Below are 21,829 nucleotides of genomic sequence, written 5' to 3'. Positions count from 1 at the left end.
TAAGGAATAGCTGCACACTGGTGCGTATTTAGTTCCCTCTGTTGCGTAAAGATTGAATTACATATAAGGAAGTCGTTGTCAATTGTTTTTTTTAATGAATTTTCTTTTAAAACTAGTCCTACGCCAAAACAAAGTTATTAAAAGAGAAAATAAAATAAAACCTATTTTCTGGATTATCGGAAACTAAAATATGGTCCTTCAAATGTTCTTTATTTTCAAGGTGAGGAGCGGCTCTAGAGTGACGTCATTGTTACCGTGGCAACCAATCAGGCGTCACCACTCCACCTTGACTCCACGAGTGCGCATTTCTTTCCGCTTGTGGTGGAGGAAAAAGAGGCTGCTTTCGTTTTTTTCTGCATAATGGAGAGCGTTTCGTGGTGCACGAGAACCGCGGTCAACGTGTTGTGCATTGTGTCCCGACCGTAGCGAAGCTGCGACGCTAGCCAACCCGCAGCAACGCCGTTCGTTTCGCCCAAGAAGCTGCCGCAGCCTCGCTGACTTTTGGAGCCAAAATGGCGGAGGACGACAGCGAGTGGGTGGTGGAGAGCATCGTGGGTTACCTGGGAAGTCCCGAGTGGATCATCCCCGTTACGGACTTCATGGAGCACAAATGCACAGGTTACTTTTTCTCATGTTTCAGGGAGGGTTAGCTCGTGTTCTTCGCTTTGTTGGCCCTGGCACGGGATTTCTGCGCGCTACCATTTTGGTTCTCTGCCTGATGCTAATAATGCGCTTGGAGGGGTGTTTACATATCAGGAGCTACTTAGCCTTGCCTTGCGAATAAAACATTGTATTATTTTTCAAGAAGTGAATAACAAGATAGGAACATCTAAATTGATCCATATAAAGTTAAGGTATCAATTTTGATCCACTCAAGTGTTTCGATCCTACCACCCTCCATTTTGGCTCTGTGGCATAAACAAATGCTAATGTGGAGAGGGTGAGATTGTAGAAATAATAAATTTAAAAAAATATAGATTCTGTTTATGTTTTACAGTTGACATTCTGGAGCTTGTATTTGTTGTATTGTCAATTTACAAAAATATCCCCCAGGTTTCCAAAGCTACAAAAGCCGACAGATTAATTTGTCCAATTCATTTCGATTTCTGATGAAAATTGATTGGACGTCTATCGCTGTCAGTGGCGGCCAATGATTAAAGGAGGACATACACATTGAAAAACTAATTCTTGTTTATTTGTTGCTTATCGTTTTGTTATTATTTATTTCATTTATTGCAAGTCTACTTGGTTTACTTTCGGATTTTGTCTAAACATCTACATCTAAAAGGGCATAAAAATGATACGTGACAATTTTCAAAACTAAGTACAGTGGTACCTTGAGATACGGGACTGAGCTCGTATGTTGATTTACTTGTATCTCAAACCATTGTTTCCCACGGAAATTAACTAAAAACAAATTAATTTGTTCCAACGCTCTGAAAAAACAGGATATTGGATTGGAAAAACATTTTTAATTTGTTCTAATTCGCCATCTGTTAACAGAGTAACAAATAACTGGTGGTTATTATGTTTAATAGCACTAAAATCAGAGAGAGAGACAAAAAGATCCTTTTTTGCGCCGCAACGCGCTTGTAACATAACATAAACAAATTTAAATGAACTTGGATTATGATACAGACTCACTCAAAAAATAAATTTAATATAACTTTACACTAAACTTAATTCTAATTTTGTTTTACATTTTTATACCTATTTTCTCCCGGGTTGTCTCTGTCAGCTACAGGGACCTATCGAGGGTTGTTATTTTTTGTATTCCCTTCAAAATATTCCGAAAATGATGCACACGAATGTCCTCACAATACGATAACGTACGGCCACTTGAAGTAGTATACTCCTCTCGTATTAGCGAGCAAGTTCCGCCATTCTGCACTGACTAACGGGGGGAAAAAACACTGAAAAAATGCAATGCTCCACCCAGTGCTCGTAGAGACATTACAAGAGGGGGACATGCGATGGGAAAGACAGTGCACATGTTGTTCTCAAAAGCAGCAATTTTATTTTAATCTCATTGCTTGAATGTTGGTGCACTCGTATGGCGAGGTATTACTGTACAATGACAACAGTGGCAAAATATTTGACTGGTCGATAACCATTGACATCTAATTTAGATGCATTGAGTTAATTTATTATTCATTGATGAAGAGGAAAGCTTTCAAAGAATAAGATTCAAATTAAGATGAAGAGTTTAAGTATCACCAGGCTTCACCTTGAGTCATTAGCTGAACCTAATTCCAACGTGAAGAGTAATGCTATGTATATAATACTATATTATGACATGAATTACTAAAACAAGAAAAATATTTTAAAAATATACATTTATACATGTAAACTTTAAAATATAAAAATTAGATACATTGCAAATGTCAAAATCCTTTGACTAATCTACATGTCGTTCCATTTCAGTGTTTGATGATGAAGATGAAAATAAGTTTGCATATACAGAAATCCATCAGCAGTATAAAACGTTGGTGAGTACAGCTATTTTAAACATGCAAACAATTCCAGAAATCTGAACAAAAACAACTGAATTCTAAATAAAACTCACATTTGATGACGTGAAAATACTGTTTTTATATCTGCATTGTTATTAGATTGTATTTATGAATGACTCCTAAAATGATATAAATTCTATTCATAAACCATTCAAATTAAGCAAGAATTTTTACATGACATACACTTGTAGAATTGTTAAGTAACATCAGTAATCAAAACTAAATGAACCCAAAAAACGTTTAATTGTTCAAATTGATCAACAGTTTTATTTGATATACCCATACAGTTTTTTTGTTTTGATAAATCATTGAGCTGCAACTGTATTTGCTGCTTATGCAGGTGGAGAAGCTTTTAGAGAATTACATGCAGGAGGTGGGCATCAACGAGCAGCAGTTTTCAGAAGCATGCACCTCCCCTTTCGCAAAGTCCAAAACGGTTCAGGTACGCTGGGCTTCGTTTTGGCACTCCACTTGTTGTCTTAAGAGAGCATTTAAAGTACAAACACTGACCATACTGTTTTATCATTTTATTCTAAGTCTGTATTCCAACCAGTCCTTGCTACAGACGACTTCCAGATGTTTCGCTCCTTGATGGTCCAGAAGAACATGGAGTTGCAGCTTCAGGCCTTGCGGGTCATCAAAGAGAGGAATGGTAAGGTTTAATCTTGCGCACTTTTACATTTTAAATTTATATCAATTAGAATTAAAACTTAACATGCTTGCCAAATTTGCACTAATAAAGAAATTAGTATTAGTAATAATATTAAAGGGCTTTAAAAAGGAAGAAAAATGGCAGTGATCAGATTCTGTAGGCGTGTCTGCGCTGACTATTAATCATATAACCACCACTTGTTAGTATTGGTGCTATTTTGTTTAACATGCTTTATCCTCTCAATACAATCATGCATGTTTAAACTATCTGAGTTGGAAGATCGTTTATTTATGAGTGTTTCTCTCTATCAGAATGGTACACAATTCCATCCTTTTTATCAATACGCATTATTCTAGTACAGCGGTGGCAAAGTCCAGTCTTCGAGAGCTCCTATCCGGTCTGTTTTCCATGTCGCCCTCCACCAACATACCTGATTAAAATAATCTGGATCAGTATCAAGCTTGCATCACTTCCGCAGCGTACCAACTTTTCCAATTCGTCGCGGTGCATCAGAAAAAGATTTTTCATTTCCTTCTTTTCATCTCTTAACTTTTTGGTCATTTAAATGGAATACTGTATTTTCTACACTATGAAACGCACTGAAGTATCAGGCATACTTTCAATAGATAGCCTTTTTTTTTAAACTGTTTCCAAATATAACGTGCACCGCATAATAAGGAGGAAAATAGTGGTTGGGAGGGTTATGATATGCATCCAACAATATTATAGCTGTGCAAAAGGGAATGTCATACCATGATTAACAATTATTGATCCATATATGAGGCACACTGTCGTCTTTTGAGAATATTTAAATCTCTATGTGCCCATGTTTTTTAGTGAAATATGATTGGTTAAATGCTTCAATATGAAAACACACATCTAAAAGCAGTGTAACCAGCGGGAAAGCAATGAAAGGAAGCTAACAGATAATTTGGAATTATTTAAGTATTGATGGATAAAATATAATATCTGATTCAGATATTTCTTAGTCCAGCAGAGAAGGCCTTGAAGGCCCCGATGGCCCGCCACTGATAATGTATATATCTATATGTATACCATATTTTCTGGACTATATGTTGCACCAGCTAAAAATGCATAATTGGGAGGGGGGAAAAATGCAGCATTTTTGGGGGAAATGTTTTTAATAAAATCCAACACCTAAAACATGTTATTTTGAAAGGCAATTTGAAATCAAAATAAAATATAAAACAGGCTGAATAAGTGTGCGGTATACTATTGTTACATGACTGACACGCCTGGTAACATATTAAGAGTTATTCAGATAACTCTAGCACAAGGAAGATGCTAACAACTTTACTATCAGTTTCACTCCAAATCACTAAATCCAATGAAATCTTCATACCCGCTTGTCACTTTTAATCAACTCCCCCAACTCGGAATGTAGACAATGCGGCGCTTCTTCTACGTCGCTTACATCAGACTCATCGTCAGTTGAACTTTCAATTATTCCAGCCTTTCAGTGATCTCTTGCAGTTTAGTGTGAAAATGATATAATAATGTGTTAATAATTTGACACAAGTCGCACTCCCGGCCGGCCAAACTGAAAAAACTGACTTATAATCCAAAAAATACGGTGTATATATACATACACACACACATTTACATACACACATGTACTTACGTGTCCATATATACAAACACGTACATATATACACACACACACACACATGTACATATATGTATGAATATGAGTGTTCTAAAGTTACAAACATCATCCAGGAGCGCTTCCTGATTGTCTGACTGACGGTGACGACGTGATGACCGAGTTGCAGCAGCAAGAGATGAAAATCCTACAGGAAGTCCTCAAGTAAGTTTTCTTTTAATTAAAATATTTATTTGTAATTACCTCGTAAAAGTTGGCCATAATTCTGGCTTGCTCTCTTGATTGGATTTGGTGAGCGGCATTCTGAGCCAGAAGAACAGTCCTCTTTAAGCCACTTAGGCTCAGGCTAATTTGGTTTGGGGCCATTGATACTAATGATAAGTTGCTGCTGAGGATGAATGAGTATTTTTAGCCACTTTGTCCTACCTAGTCAGTGTTTACCAAGGCCTCACTCCAGAAAACACTACAGGAATGTATGGTTGAGGTTTTTCGGGAGGGGTTGCTCTTCTGAAGAAGGGCTAAGTTACTGATTTGACTTGATTTTTGTTTTGTTTTAATTTAATTCCTCTACTGCCATTATTGGGGCAAGACGCCCAAACAATTTTCATTAAGGTAGGTTGGCTCCCAGGTAAAATGCCACTGAAATATGTTCAATTACAGCCAGCAATCCCAGTTTACAGTAAATTACTTGGATACCAATTGTTTTCCATTGCAGGCAATGATTTGAATTTAGGACAAAATACAGAAAATTGAAGTTTACACAACTATGCTTAATAAAATTCTCACTTGGTGCAGAGATGGCGACGGGATGTACAGATATGTCGCGCACCATAGTTGCTGTATCTTAGAAATACTACGTGCAATGATTTTTTTTCAAGATTTTCCCTTCAAAGTAACACATTTGTATTCCCTATTAAAACCATGAATATGGAGGTGAAAATTGTGAATTAGAGGGCGGCTTATAGGCGAGAAATTGTAAAATTCAACAATTTTATGGCAATTTTTAGGGTGCGGCTTATATGTAGGGGCAGCATATATGTGAGACAATACAGTAAAGTAAAACCTGGTAAAAATCAGACCAAAAGTTTCCACCTATAACTCCGATTTCAGCACTCACTTGTGCCCATATTTTCAAACAAATTTTAAGTATTTATAAGAAAAGATGTCAAAGTTGATTAGATTTTCTTTGTCCTCCAGAAAGTCCAAAGAGGAGTACGATGAAGAAATGTCATTAAGGTTGCTGCTAGAAGAGGATCGTGGGTGTTCTACATCGAGTGTTGAAGCTCCAAAGACCCTCTTTCAAGCTCCTGCGCAAGATGGCAAGAGTGCCAAGGTAACCTCAATTTAGTGCCACAATTTGAATTTTCAGTCTTAAAATTTCCTGCAGTCTTCAATCGAAATAATATTCCAGACTCAGCCCCAACCTGTCGAGAGCAGCACACATGCTCTACGAGCACAAACGATGACGGCAAAGAACGCAAAGTCCAATCAGGTTAGCAAAGCAACACTCACTGCCAATGAGCAAATTGGCAAGATAGACAGTATGTGATTTTGTTCCTCCAGGTTAATGGCAAAACACCTCAAAACAACAGCACAGCCACAGCAGATGTTAAGCATGTGGACAAAAGCAACAGCTCTTCCTCCCTTCCTAACCGCACACCTGGTAAAAGCAGAAACATTAGCGGTTCAAGCTGACTCAAAAGTGTAATCATGTGACTCAATGTGCCCACAGGGAGCGTTCAATGCAGCGCGGAGCCCCGAGTCCTGCCACCTGTAAGACATCCCGTTAGCGGCGAGCAGATGGTGGCCGAATCGTGCCTGGAAGAAGCGCACAAGGAGGCCGGCTTTGCTCAACCTTATGATGTGAGTTGGCTTTGGGTCACTTCATTAGGTACACTGGGATTTTAGTGAAACTTCCAGCGCAAATATTGAGGGGCACAGGGGCTTATAGCTGACGTGGTATCCAAGCTGAATGATTCAGTTATGGTAAAGCACTTGTTTAAATTAATTGGACATTCAAAATGTACAGATTAGCTTGGTAACAATGTAAACTATAATAAGTATTAACCACAACAATTCCAATAAACAGTGTTGTCTTGGTAAAGGTAGCCAACAATGTACTGTTGTTGAGAAACCTGTGACAGCAAGTGTCCAAAAAGTGCCCTCAGCCTTCTAGGACAGGAGTTGCGAACACGTAGCTCTCAAACCACATACGGCTCCTGGCCAAAACGAATGCAGCTCTTTGCTTCTTACATTATTTAGTTTATACTGTGGCTCTTGGCCTGGTTTTATGTTTCTCTTATTTTGAATCTCTTAAAACACTCAAATTCACCAGGGTCCATTAAAACCAAATAATAAATTATACAGAAATTATTTTTTTGATGTCTTAAAATAAATAAAGTATTTAAAAAAGTGCTCTGCTCTGCTGAAATAGTTCCCTCTATAACGGGAGATGTGATGTGCCAGATGATGGCAAAAGCCCATTGTACCATGGCTGAAAGCCACTTTGTAGTAAATCAAAATCCTGGCAAATCAGATTTTTTTTATGTTGCTTACGACGTAAAATGTGGCTCTTTGACTGTCAGTTTCAAATGTTCTCTTTTGTTGACTTGTTCACCACCCTTTCTAGGAGCTGTCGACGTCTCAGCAGGAGTGCCTCCAGCAGAGGGCGTCTTACTTACGCGAGCAGCGCGACAAGCTGCACGCCCTCAAGAAGGAGCAACGTGTCAAGCAGGTTGACCAGGAGCCACTTTGCTCCCCTGCCTCACCTGCACCTCCTCCACCTACATCCTCTGTAAGTCCCATCATGATCCATCAGAGCGGTCAGGCCGCCGTTTGACGCCGATTTTTCTTGCTTCAGGAGATTTCACCGGAAGAGCGCAAGAAGCTACAAAAGAGAAAACACTTGGCCAACAAACTGAAGGAGGAAGTCATCAAGAAATGAGCCTTGTGTGAATTTCTCACCTTTACTCTTCCATGGGAGGCAATTGCACCACACTGATCCTGAAGGTGTGTTGACGGCTTAGCCAGTTTGGATAATTCCCAGCGTAGTAGTTACAATTGCTTTATATGCAAAAGTGAATCTTGGCGGGTGAACTTCTCAAACAATTTTCCACACAAGAAGTGTTCCACCACTGTGTGACGAGAATACCTCGAGGCTTAGAAGCTAGTTTTCCCCGCTCATACTGCGTCAGAGTTACTGCACAATGTGGCTAAAAGTGAACCAAGTGCAGAATTGCAAAGCTTAAGTCACTGGACATCCTCTGATTTGCTGGGGTTTTGAGGCTTTACCTCCAATATACAGTATTACGTGTCGGCCTCACAGCCCTGGGGTCCTGGTTTCAAATCCAGGTTGGTTCACATGTGTGGAGTTTGCATGTTTTCCCCGGGCCTGCGTGGGTTTCCTACGGGTACTCCAGTTTTCTCCCACACTCCTAAAACATGCATGGTAAGATGATTGGACATTCTAAATTGCCCCTAGGTATGGGTGTGAGTGTGTATGGTTGTCTGTCTCCCTGTGCCCTGCGATTGGCTGTCCCAGTAAGCTGGGATAGGCTCCAGCACCCTTTGTCACCCTCCTGAGGATAAAGCGGTTCTGAAAATGAGATGAGATAATTGTAACAGTTTGAGAGAAAAGCGTGCATATCACCCATTTCCAACAACGTGATAGAATTCACAGGTGATTACAATTTCGAACCATCTTTAAAATAATACAAATAAAACATCATTTGCAATTCTGCAAGTGTTGTTCCTTACACAGATAGCAAGGAGCTGGAACAAAGGCAGTATAACTTGAAAGCGATGTATACTATTTACATTTGTCAAAGTCTGCGCTGGCATAATGATTATTCCTTTTCCCTTTAGACAACTTGGTCCTAAATATATGTTGTTTTGCAACTAAATGAACATTGTGTCAGCTATATGTCAAGCTACTCTCCCTGAATGCAAGTGTTGTAGTCAAACGAGCTTGTGCATTTACGTGTCGTTTTGTTCATAATTGGGTCTTATAGTGTGGGAATGTACAGTAGTTCAACGTACTCATAATGCACCATTAAGTACCCGTGCAATACTCAATACATTATGCTCTTGAATAAATTATCTTTTTTAAAGTCACCTGCCTCTACGTTTGCCTTTTTTTGTATAAATTGGTAGTTAAAGGTCCTGTAAAGTAAAAGTGAATACATTGTTAAATTAGGCGAATGTAAAGATTGTTTAAAAGAAAAAGCAGACAAATTGGAAGGTTAAAAAATGAAAAAAGAATAGTACATGTAATAAGTTCTCAAAAAAGCAGAAAGCTGGCTTACCAAAGAAGAGATTAAATGGAGCCATGTCTTTGAATAAGAACCTCCTGTCGGCAACGGCGATGAAACCTGCGGCTTTTGACATGACAATGATCCTAAACACATCCAGGTAATAAAAGAGTAGATTTCTAGGAAGGATTTCAACCTTCTTGAGTGGCTCTCCAGATCTTATCCTTCTAGAAAATCCTTGAAGGGAGGAAAAAGTATGTATCGCCCAACGACAGGCCACAAACCAATTTTCCTGTGACTCACATATCTTTTAAGTGCACTTACTCGTGTATTGATAGTGGGAATACTAATTTATTGCATTTTTCCCCATTTTCTGAACTGCTTTATACTCACTAAGGTCGCAGGAGGTGCTGGAGCTTATCCCAGCTGACTTCGGGCCCTGAATTGTTGGCCAACCAATCACAGGGCACAAGGAGACAGAACCTTCCACACTCCCCACCTAGGGGCAATTTAGAGTATTCAATTAGCCTACCATGCATTTTTTGGGGATGTGGGAGGAAACCAGAGTACCTGGAGAAAACCCACACAGGTCCAAGGAAAACATGCAAACTCCACACAAGTGGACCAACCTGGATTTAAACCCAGGGTCCCCACTGTTAGGGCAGTGCGCTAACCCCTCAGCTGCCAGGCCACCTGCACACAGTTTGAGTTAGTTTTAACAAATATTAACTTATTTTATCTTTGCATGAATTTAGGGTAGTTTACAGTGGTCTCTACGGATGTAATATTGCAAATTATAAAATGCTACTATTTGTAGTTGTTGACCTGTGACAAACTATGAGCCTAGAACGACGTATTCACTTTATTCAACTTACTTTTATTCTTTCCTAATGGGGGGAAAACAATTTAGGTGTGCTAGGTGTTTTTCTATCTATTATCCATTTGTTTTTTGAGCTTCCCTTGTGTGCTGGGGGGAAAAGCGCAACAATTTCAAAAGGCATAAATAAAGAAGCCATTCAATGGTGACATTTATAGAAAATGTGTATCAAATGAAATTAAAATTCTTTTCAAGCTACAGAGCGGTCAAAGGAATCAACAGTTGCTTTGAAATTATTTTCCTTTCAACAATAAAACTGATTTAGCAGTGTTAGCTCCTTAAAAATACAAAACTCAAACGCGTTCCCAAACATTGGCCGCAGTAGAACAAGAAATGCAGTTTTAATGTGATATTTTTTTTTCCTCTTCTGTACGTTTCTTCTCCTTTAAACCAGCATTTTGTAAGGTTAGGTTGAATCAAATGAACAAGACTGGACCATGACACCACTGTTGCTAAAAAAAAAAAAATAATAATACAACACAAAGCACAAGTTGGGTGTCATTGTCCATTGTCGTTGTTTAAAAAAAAAATAGGAGGTGGGAGGGTCATTAACTCATTCGCCGCCATTGATTGCAATAGACGTCCAATCCATTTCGAGTGGGAGGGTACGAAGGAAAAACAGGAGGGTGTCAGCGTGTGTGTGTGTGTGTTTGTGTGGGAGGGGAGGGGTCATTCTGTACAGAACATTATGAATTACATTTAAATCCCTCGTCGTCTGCCCCCCGTTTCCACGAACTGGCGGCCAGTCAAGCGTCCTAACAACTATGAGGAGGTCTGGGGGGGGGGGCTAGTCCTGCTAGCCTGACTGGCCTGTGGCACAGTTCATTCGCCGCCGGCCTCCATTTTGTGAACCCTTAGGGTGGCCTGCGTTGCTGCCGAGACAAGGAAGGGCCTTGGCACTTTGATCATGATGATGATGAGAATGAGGAGGAAGAAGGGGAGGAGGACAGGGTTAGTGAGGGTGCAGATGAGAGGGGATTGTGGCTAGACTCGCAGGACGTTAAGAGCTAAGACGTGGACGCTTCCTGGGGGATTGCTCCTCTTCCTCCTCCTCGTCTTCCTCCTCTTCATCCTCATCGTCAGGGTAGTCCACCAAACCGACCAGAGCGGTCTGAGAGACAAGACATATCACTAGCTTGGTCAGTAATTAACAAGTATGTGACTACCTGGTCAATAGGGAGCATAAGTAATGATATGTTTAGGTTCATCAATATGTCATTTAAAATACGCTCATATTCCATCTTAAGTCCAAGGCTACCATTAATGGCAATAGACGTATAATCCAATGATACTAAAACATCATATGCAGTTTGTATTAATACCTTGACGACTGGCGTGGCGGGAAGTGCGACCGTCTTGATGGAAGACGAAGAGCTGTTGTTGGGCGTGGCGGGGGGCGAGCTGGGAGCCATCACCGGGGCTTTGCCGTTGTTAGCGCCATTAGCTGCGCCAGCTGAGACGAGAATGGCTTGAGTTACAGCAATTGGAATCCAAACAAACTCGAAAGGCTGTTTACCTTTTTTGGCTTCCATGTACTTGCCATATCCGTCAGAATAGTCATCTTCCACGCGGCTCTTCTCCACCGCTTCAGCCTCCGCCTCGTCGTCATCTTCATCCTCGTTGAACCAGAGTTCTTCGTCCTCATCCAGCGAGCGAGCATCTCGCCGGTATCTGCAAAAGGCATTCAAATTAGGTTGCCAGACATTTTTTAAATGATCAACTGCTTCTCTTCTAAATTTCTTCCAAACAGATTTGATACAACATTGTTCACTGATTTTGAATCTGTCTGCATTAATTTTCATCCAATCGACATTTGATTTCTGTAACTCATGATTTGAGCAGACTAATTATTAAAATAGAGAACTTATGAATCATCCAAGGCAGAATACAATTCTGAAGGAAACATCCTTTTATGAACTTTAAATACATTAATACATTTTTAAATAATAGCGGGAAAATCGCATAGTGAATTTGTGATAATCGAGGGATTACTGCATATGAAAAAAAACTTCAATGCATTCATATTAAACAGCTGAAAAAACGATTTATATACCAACCTTGTGAGTTTTTGACTCTGCCTGTCTTTTTCTTGTTCATATCGTCCCTTTAGCCCTTTGAACGTCTGTACGTACTCAATGGGCTCGAGCGCTTTATAGAAGTTATCCACAATGTGCGCGATGAGAGACTTTACATCCTCCTACAAATGCAATAAATTATGTTAACGCTCCAAAAACACACATTTCCCCCATTTAAACCGACACACACCACTTTGATGAACTCAAAAAGCTCTATGATAGCAGAGTTGAGAAGATTGTAACGCGTGCCGTTGTCCAACAGCGCGTTGATGACGGGCTCAAACAGGTTCCCTTTGATGATGTAGCGGTTGTAATACTCGTCTTTCAACCCGATAATCCGCCGCATAAAACGCAGCGCGCCTTGGGAAAAGTGCACAAAAAAATATGAGTACCAGTCTTGCAGTATTTGTGTGCGTGCATGCTTGCTTACAGAGAGCGAGGAAAGTGTGCTTGGAGTTCATGAGTACCAGCACCCTCCGCAGCAGGTCTTTGTTCATAATGTAGGTCTTGATATGATATGTATGGTGCTCAACGCAGAAGGTAAGAAGTTCCAGGATCAGAGCCAAAAGTTGGGCTGTCTGGAAATTATCTAAATGTGCACATAAAAAAAAAAACAACAACCATTATCCTGCCAAAAAAAAAAAAAGATTTTTAAAGGATCTAATACAGTAATCACTCAAATATCGCAGTTAATGTAGACCAGACATAGCCACGATAATGGAAAAATAGCAAAGTAGATTCAACCCTATTGAAAAAAAAAGGATTCTTCAGCTTCCCCTTGTGAGTTTCAGCAGATGTCACATTATAAAATTTAAAAGATAATAATTGAAAAAATTAAATAAAATTGAAAGCAGGAAGATAAAAAAAAAATCGCAAAGTAGTGAATTTGCGATAACTGAGGGATTACTGTAATCATTTTGCAGACTGTCCTTACCGGGACAAACAGGGCTGATCTTGGTTGATCCTTCTTCTAAATCTTTGGTAGAGAATGTCCAGTCAGAACTTTTGTTTTATACGCATTGTCTGCAGCTTACTCACCTTTTGAGTTTTTGTCGTGCGCCGTGTTTGCCAGCAGAGGTGCGGTTAAAACGTGCATACAGTACTTGTAGAAAAAACTTAGGAATTCTGTTTTCTCCGTTTTCTGTTAGGAAAAGAGGGAATCAAGTCACATTTCAAAACACAAAACATTTAAAACTACATTGCTCTACATTGTTGGGGGCCAGCATGTTCTCCGGGTCGATCAGCGTCCTGAGGAGCCCCATCAACTGGACTGCGCCGCCCAACTCGGGGTCAGAGTCACAAATCATCTGTTTGATCACCACATTGATGAGCAGCACATCCTGGAAAGAGACATAATACAAATGTAAATATGAGTAAAAGAGAAAGTCTGTGAAACATTTTACTCCAAAAGTTCAATTTGCAATTGATTGTTTTCTTTATCTTAGAATCAGTGATTAAGTTATCAATGTTAAATTTCTAATTGGCCGTCATTTTAGGACAGTTTAACTAACTTCTAAATAAACTCATCACTTTTTGTTCACAACATCAGAAATATGTTTCTACATTTCTCTGCTTATTTTTTGTTTAACTGTAGACTTAAATTTATTATTTAATTGGAGATCCCTCTAACACGGACTCAAACTGGGTTTATATCATCCATAATCGTTATGAATGGATGGACAGATATGTTGAGATCCTCACGCTACATTTGTCCAAACCGTGCGTGTAACATATAAATGCTGCTATCTGCTGGTTAATGTGGGACAATCACATGGAAAATGAATGGATTTTGAACGCAAAAGGAAAAAAATGAAAACAACCCACAATTCAGGATAATTTCATACTTGATTAGAATTTGAAAGGTGGTAGAATGGACGTCATTTTTATAATCGAACTTTTAGTACCTCGTTTATAACAGTTAATGAATTCCTAGACCTGTCGCAATAGGTGATTAACCGTGATATAGGGCATTTGTTTATATGGTGTCAATTTAATGTTATTTGGACTTTTAAAACCCTCGCTGTTCTATTATTTAACACCCAAAAGCCAATGAAAGAGACTCCATTGTGACTTGCCAGTTTACTCCACATTTCATGTTTGTATGATCGTTCCTACACTATAACCTTTTCATATATCGTATTTTCTAGCATATAAGACAACCCGCGTATAAGCCGCACCCTTAAAACTGCCTTAAAATTGTTGAATTTCACAATTTCTCGCATATAAGCCGGAAGCTAAATTCATCCAGTAATAGTTGTTTTCTTACTGCAAAACAGAAAATAACCAACAAATAGTAAATGTTAAATTGCCGACATGTAAAAACAGAATATAGCAACGCTGTAAGTCTTGTGCGCATATAAGCCGTACCCTTGGTTCAGTCATCCTTTTTTTTTTGTTCCAATTACGGCTTACATGTAAGAAAATATGGTACATTTGGCGGATTCAAGTGGTAACTTTGCAATAGTCGGTCCGCAAAGTGGTGAGGTATAATTCTGTATTGTTGTGTCGCACTTACATCATCGTTCTGTTGCAATTCCTGCATGACAAACTCTCGGACCATGGAGGGGCTGAATTCCACCAAGTAGGAGAAAATGTCTGTGGCTGCTGCCCTCACCTGCAGGTCATCCATTCCCTACGTATTGGGGAAGAATAATCTGAATTTGTCCACACTATTTTGTTATTAATAGAGGACCTCACTTACCATGACTATTTCCAGCGCAGGTAAGATCCCTAGATTGGCCAACGTCTTGAAGAAGGCGTCCCTGTTTTGAGGCTGCAACGTTTGTGAGAAAGCGCAGAATTCCTTGACAAAGTTTACCTACAAAATAAGAGAATCGAGGCACTTGTTTTTTTTTGTGGTTTTAAAACCCCAAGGTCAAAGAATTAGTGCTCCACTGGACTCACAAGTTCTCTTCTTTTTCCATCGTCTGTGCTTTCGTCTGTGAGCTGCGCAAAAACCTCAGTAAGGAACTTTTCGTCCTCCTGCATCAGAAAGACAATGCTGTTAACTACAATAGTGCAAGTTACAGCAAACAGAATATTTCAAACACAAACACATTCCATTAATCGCAAAGTATACAATCAGTACGAATCACAGTAAAAAATGTGTATGGAAAAACAATCCAATGAAACACCAAGTGCAACAGTAATTGAGTTTGGCAGTATATTTTCACATGATGGACAAAAACCATCTTATGTAGAAACCTTGTTACGTAAAAGGACGTTCAATATACAACAAAGCCTCCACAAGCACGCTACAAGCCTGGTGCGCCCCAAGCTAATACTGTGCTACAAAATGGTATAAAATGTCTACATTTGAATTGAATTTTAACCAGGTTTTGTGATATGAAAAGCAATGGCGACATCTTATGAGAAATGTGTGAACAAACGAATCCTAGGCCTTGCCAGTGTGCTGGATTGCATTATCTTATTTATTTTTAGGACCATAATATACTTCTTCATTAACAGTCTTTTGAAGACTATGTTTGAGCATATAAAAATACGTAGATGGCTTGAAATAACAATCGTTATTTCAAAACACTGGTAAACTTAAAATTTGTACTCGCATAAAACATTGTGGGCCACTGTTGGTCTTATCTACTACCAACAGCTAGCATTTACTAGTCTGTAGATCTTGTGATATGTAGTGAGTGCACAAGTCTTATGTAGAATGTATTTTCTGTTTCTCTTATTGTGATGTAAATTATCAAATGTTTCTGTTGCCATCGTGAAATAATGTAATTAAGGTTCTCTACCTAAAACTAGATTGATTATGCTATATAGATGCTAACCCCTAGTGCTATGCTAATATAGACCAACAGTGAATGTGACTCAGTATTATAATCTGCAAATGTTCACTTATAAATATTATGTTAAACAGTGAGCAATGGCTACTCTGTTGATTTCCTAATAACTAGTTTTTGGAAGTCAACTGTTGAGTGTGTTTTCTGTATCTTGTCAAAAGAAATAAATGGACAATTAAAAAATGATCACAAACATGTTGAATACTTTTGTGAGCTTAAGTTAAAAAGGACTATAATCGTTCAAAACCAGTTCCTGCACCTGAAACGCTTTGTCAGTTTAATATATTGACTTTGTAGGTTGTATGTGGTCGTAAATTTTCTTTACTTCTCTTATTACCATTATGTTGCTTTTGTTTCAGTTGGCTGTGTATGGGTCAATATTTCTGTTGGTTTGTTGAATTTTGAATATATAATTTTATAGAGCTCCAATTGCCTTTCATAATCAACTAACAAAATATCAGATATAGACTCGCACATCAGCAATAGGTAGACGTTTTGCTTTTATATTGACATCAACCTTGAAAAAACCCATATTTAGAAACCTCTAATGATAACTTAAAAATTTTAAAAAGCTTTTTTTTTAATTGTACCAAATCCTTCACCGATCTTTTTTTGTCACCCTTCCAAATATTAAGATTTAATAATACCATGAAAATCAACATGTTTCTCTTAATAGATCCCTCAACTTAAACTGTTAATTCGTCACTATGTTTTACGTTTGATAAGTTATTAAAATGTGTCACTTACACAGTTCTGCATTGAGTTTTTAATCACCATTTATATAACCAATTCTTGGCCGGTTTATATTTCATATGCACAAAATCTCAAAAGCTAAATCAGGATTCCCAGAGGCTTTAGTGAAATTTGAGCCTGTTTAGAACAGAATTTAATGCCAATTCCATTTTAAATATCACAGCCAACCTAAAAAAAAACACCCTTCGGGTTTATCATTGCAACATGGACATTATTTTGATGAAATTTTAAACAATACTTACAATTAAATACAATTACTTAGTTCCTACCTGCAACATACTAACTATCTCCACTTTGTTGAAAAAGATGAAGGAGTTAAGCGTGGAGAGGAAGTTTTCCTCGAAGACAGATGGCGTAGGAAGGATGATGTCCTGGATGTACTGAACACGGTACGTTTGGTGGATCTTCTGCCTGAGCTCAGAGTCTGTGATTGGAATCACCTCCTTGAACTTTGCCGTCTTGGTCAAGAACTCGCGGTGGCGCTTGGGTTGCACCAGCGCCGGGTCGTACTCTAGGCAGCCCACAACGTCCATGATGCAGTCGTCAGAGAACATCACGTCGAAGAGGGCGGCCTTGTTAAGGAAGAGGACGCCGCGGACGATCTCGTACAGGTGGTGCAGACCTTCCCGGTTGTCAAGGTCCTCGCATACCCTAAAGAGGCCCAGCAGCTTCTTGAGGTAGGCCTCGCTCATGAGGGCCAAGGCAAGCTTTTCCCGTCGAAAGGGTGACGACAGTACAGACGTCACTAGGTCAGCAATCTCCTCTAGGTGGCTGAGCTCACAGGGAGGGAGCTCCACCAAGAGGGTGGTCTCGGGGATTTCTTCGAATCGCTCCTCCTCCGATTCATCAATCGTGTCCTGGGTGACGTCCAGTGCAGGGTCCTTCCCTTGCACCTGAAGGACCAAAGAGTGGCAGTGTAAAGCTTATTTCCAACAGAGGCCAAATAGAATTCCCACTGGGATAACTCTTTAGCACCTCGACATACGAGTAAAACTTCTACCAAATAATTATCTCTAGATACGAGAAAAAAATTGAGATAGGAGAAAGCCAGGTGGCCAAGACATGAGGCTGTTTATCATTGTAGTTCGCTGTCTTTTTGCCACATCTCTTTCGTGTATAACAGATATCTACGAGCAGTGGGTGGAGCGTTGCATTTTTTCCCGTCACTCAGCGTGAATGCCGGAGCGATCGCTAATACGAGGAGTATAGTATGTTACCTCTCATTGGCTACTCATAAGAACATCAGGGGCACTGGCTTTCTCCCCCACAATCCCTCCTCTAATATCTCTGGTCGCAACTTTTTGTAATTTTTCTGCGAGCACTGGGCGGAGCGTTGTATTTTTTATTTGTATCTGCATTGTAATCCAAGGTCATTTAAATTTGTTTATGTTATATTACGATTCATCGGTGCAAAAACATCTCCATACGTCACACATACATACATATACACGCATATATATATACATATATGTATACACATACATATATATATATATACACATACATATATATATACACATACATATATATATATATACACATACATATATATATATACACATACATATATATATATATACACACATATATACATACATATATACATATACATATATATATACATATATATATGTATATACATATATATATACATATATACATATATATACATATATACATACATATATACATACATATATACATATATACATACATATATATATATATATATATATATATATATATATATACACATACATAAATATACATACATATATACATATACATATATATATACATATATATATACATATACATATATATATACATTTATACATATATACATATATATATACATATATACATATATATATACATATATACATATATATATACATATATACATATATATATATACATATATACATATATATATACATATATACATATATATATACATATATACATATATATATACATATATATATACATATATACATATATATATATACATATATACATATATATATACATATATATATACATATATATATACATATATATATACATATATATATACATATATACATACATATATACATACATATATACATACATACACACACATACACACACATACATATATATATATATATATATATATATATATATATATATATATATATATATATATATACATATACATATATATATATATATATATATATATATATATATATATATATATATATATGTATATATATATATATATATATATATATATATATATATATATATATATATATATATATATATATATATATATATATATATATATATATATATATATATATATACACATACACACACACACATATACACACACATACATACATACACACACATGTATACACACACACAATAAATTATATATTTACATTTTATTTTATAATATATCACATTTTACAAGCAATCACTATACGATTTCACATATAAATTATTTCATATTGAAATTAATAGAAAAATATATAAATTAATAAATGTTAATGAAAAAGGTGGCGTATATAGTGGTTATGCATCCACCGCTGAATGTGTACAATGTAATATGAAAGGGAAGTCCCCAGGGACATTTTTGTTTCTTCCCTCTCATGCTGACTAGTCTAATGATATTTGAGCTTCTTTTAACCCAAAAAAACATTTTGTTCAACTGCAGTTCACCTGGCAAATCTTTTCCCAGATCTCATCACAGCCTGCTTTCTCCTGGAAACTCAAAGCAAGATCATAATTGTCCGCCTCCGACCAGACAATCAGCGTGTCCTGTGTGGAAAAACAGGGGAACAAACATGTCATTAGGTTTAAAACTATTTGGTAGGGCATACATTTGACTCACTGGCTGCCCATTGATAGTGCTAGATGTCCAATTCATTTTTACAGGGAAAGGATGAAAGTTGAATGATCGTAATAACAACAATAAATTGGACATTAATCATTGTCAATGGCCAACAATGCGTTGCACCACAAAATTAAAGAAAATAAATACACATTAGGATGTTAATGGTGACTATAACCACCTCAATTCTTTATATATTTTTAAATTTTTAACAATATTTTAGTTTATAAACACAATTTGATGTATGTGTGATTTGATGCATTTGTAAATATTATTACATGAATAATATAATCTATTATAATTTAGACATGGCACCCACACGTTACCAAATTTTAATATTGTGACCTGCATGATCCCAAATGTGATGTTCTCATTTGTTTCACATCGGGGCTTAGTTTGTTAAATTACCCAAAAAATAAATATTATTTTTTATCCCTATGAAGTCTTATACATATTTTCCATGTAAATGTTAAATATGAAATGTTCAAAGGAGTGTGCAGACATTGGAGTCACTAGTACTTTGCTATTAATGCAAATAACTGTCACGAGAAATGAATTTAGTCATACAAAAGCTTGTGTCTGTCAAGCTTACCTGTTGTTTCTGATATGCAGTATTGGGGCTTATCTTCGACTCCAAAAGTAGTGACCCTAAAACAACATGTACAATACACTGTTATATAATGTGATTGGCATGATAGAAACACAGTTTGGGGGTAGCTGGGGGACTTCTAAGCAGAAGACAATGTGAGTTTTGGGACAAAAGGCGAGTGGATGTCTGACTCATCACACGCTTGTACAAATACAAACAGGATTGCGTACTATTGCTATGTTAATCAGGGTGTAGAAATAACACCGGTTTAATTTTTTTTTCCGAAAATTATCCCGATTCTCCCCACGAGATCACATAAAATGCTAAATTAAATAGCTAGCCAGCACAATTTGTTCCGAGTGTAATTACAACAATAATAGTTTCCATAATAAACATCATAACCACGGAAAGCTTCACGTGTCCTAATTCAATTAAATAAAAGAGGCTAACGCGAACACAAAGCTGTGCAAATTAGTAAGTACGGAGGCTACGCGTTAGCTTAGCTATGCTAAAGCGAGAAGGGGGACTCACCGTCGGATTCGGCCCGAACTAATAACGATATTCCCTTCAGCCGTTCCACAAATGTTGATGAAACGTGCCCGGTGCCCCGGTCGTCCCACTGGCGGTCTTCGTTTAGCGTATAAACTTTCACTCGCCGCCGAGTGTCCGACATTGTGAACAGGGGGAAGGCGACGGGGTCGGGGATCGGGTGCTAGCAGGTTAGGCTAGCTGGATGCTAACAAGCGAAGCAAGGCGCCTCGGCGTTTCCTGCCTAGCCAGACAACTTTGCTGGCGCCCACATGTTACACGGGACGTCGGAGCCGATAGCGGAGGCGAAATGAAGCGGCGTCGGCAACGTAGACTAGCTCCTCAGCATGGGCCCGGCCACGGCACACAACTCGAAAGGTAAGTCCCCCCTCGTTTAAAGAAGGGGGAGGAGGCGGAGAGGGGAGGGGGGTAACCCTAACCCTAACTCAGGCGGCCTCCTTGCTAACGTCCACGGGACGCCATCTTGTAATCTGATTTTGTGTTTTTTGTTTTGTTTTGGTTTTTTTTTCTTGCTCAATGTTAATCACAACGAAATGCAGCGGAAAAATATCCGCAAACAAAACATGATTAAAAAATAACACACTTTCCTTTCTATAAAATATTAAATGAGAACATTTAAATCTTTAGAAAAATTACTCAAAAGTAAACATACGGTGACGTGTATATACTGTGAGACCTCGAGATACGAACGACTTTCTAAGAATTTTTGCCAGAGGGATTTCATCTCTTCAGAAGCAAGAAATTGATACATATACGATTATGATTTAAAACAAACCACTAGGGGGCGGCAATAAACCTTTAAACTTTATTTAGTATCGTGAGCGCTCTGCGCTAACAATTACCATGAAGTTCACATCACAGACTGGATTTTCTTAACCCTGGTTAATTTAAAGGACAAGACACACACACACGGAGTGGCCCGGCTGCTTGAGTGGTTAGTACGTCGCCCTCACAGCTCTGAGGTCCTGGGTTCAAATCCAGGGTGGTCCACCTGTGTAGTTTGCACATTCTCCCTGGCTGGGCCTGTGTGGGTTTTCTCTGGGTACTCAAGTTTCCTCTTACATTCCAAAAACATGTTTGGTAGGCTGATTGGAGACTCTAAATTTCCCCTAGGTATGCACGTGAGACGGCTCCAAGACCCTCTCACAATCCTAGTGAGAATAAAGCGGTTCAGAACATGTAGGGAATGACACACTGACACGTGTATGCAGATGTTAAATTTAAACAATAAAGGAAAAATCAAACTGTGATTAG

The 21,829-nt window shown here is 38.2% G+C and overlaps 2 protein-coding genes across 3 annotated transcripts; one reads left to right on the top strand and one right to left on the bottom strand.

Moving 5' to 3' along the window:
• Nucleotides 1–253: 253 nt before the first annotated feature.
• cfap36 (cilia and flagella associated protein 36) lies at nt 254–8,902 on the top strand. Its single transcript, XM_077730420.1, has 10 exons — nt 254–618; nt 2,425–2,489; nt 2,854–2,955; nt 3,051–3,165; nt 4,906–4,993; nt 5,987–6,122; nt 6,201–6,281; nt 6,353–6,452; nt 6,522–6,652; nt 7,419–8,902. The coding sequence occupies exons 1-10, from the start codon at nt 513–515 to the stop codon at nt 7,626–7,628; spliced, it is 1,134 nt and encodes a 377-aa protein (XP_077586546.1). The 5' UTR covers nt 254–512; the 3' UTR covers nt 7,629–8,902.
• A 1,152-nt stretch (nt 8,903–10,054) lies between these two features.
• Nucleotides 10,055–20,979, bottom strand: ppp4r3b (protein phosphatase 4, regulatory subunit 3B). 2 transcript variants are annotated; one of them, XM_077730417.1, is made up of 16 exons: nt 20,558–20,979; nt 20,030–20,085; nt 19,266–19,364; nt 16,817–17,440; nt 14,896–14,973; nt 14,693–14,809; nt 14,507–14,623; nt 13,200–13,331; nt 13,030–13,132; nt 12,926–12,967; nt 12,422–12,580; nt 12,182–12,351; nt 11,974–12,113; nt 11,433–11,587; nt 11,239–11,369; nt 10,055–11,027 (listed from the first exon to the last, which is right to left on the bottom strand). In XM_077730417.1, exons 1-16 carry the CDS (start codon nt 20,697–20,699, stop codon nt 10,917–10,919), a joined length of 2,376 nt encoding a protein of 791 aa, XP_077586543.1. In that variant the 5' UTR covers nt 20,700–20,979; the 3' UTR covers nt 10,055–10,916. The 2 variants fall into 2 exon arrangements, with proteins under 2 accessions (XP_077586543.1, XP_077586542.1); XM_077730416.1 differs by having other exon boundaries at nt 11,239–11,587.
• Between the last annotated feature and the right edge of the window lie 850 nt (nt 20,980–21,829).

Source organism: Stigmatopora nigra, chromosome 12 (assembly GCF_051989575.1).
Source record: "Stigmatopora nigra isolate UIUO_SnigA chromosome 12, RoL_Snig_1.1, whole genome shotgun sequence".
Classification (NCBI taxonomy): domain Eukaryota; kingdom Metazoa; phylum Chordata; class Actinopteri; order Syngnathiformes; family Syngnathidae; genus Stigmatopora; species Stigmatopora nigra.
The sequence above is the reverse complement of the archived record's forward strand: the minus strand, read 5'-3'. Positions and strand labels throughout refer to the sequence as shown.

Bases quoted from the DNA above. Each gene is read 5' to 3' on its own strand.
- cfap36 (XM_077730420.1), top strand. From the start codon at position 513: ATGGCGGAGGACGACAGCGAGTGGGTGGTGGAGAGCATCGTGGGTTAC. The intron at 2,956-3,050 runs GTACGCTGGGCT...TTTTATTCTAAG, and splicing joins CAAAGTCCAAAACGGTTCAG to TCTGTATTCCAACCAGTCCT. The intron at 6,453-6,521 runs GTAAAAGCAGAA...ATGTGCCCACAG, and splicing joins CCTTCCTAACCGCACACCTG to GGAGCGTTCAATGCAGCGCG.
- ppp4r3b (XM_077730416.1), bottom strand. From the start codon at position 20,699: ATGTCGGACACTCGGCGGCGAGTGAAAGTTTATACGCTAAACGAAGAC. The intron at 13,332-14,506 runs GTAAGTGCGACA...GTCTCTTTCCAG, and splicing joins AATTGCAACAGAACGATGAT to GATGTGCTGCTCATCAATGT. The intron at 12,581-12,925 runs GTAAGGACAGTC...GTGCACATTTAG, and splicing joins GATCAGCCCTGTTTGTCCCG to ATAATTTCCAGACAGCCCAA.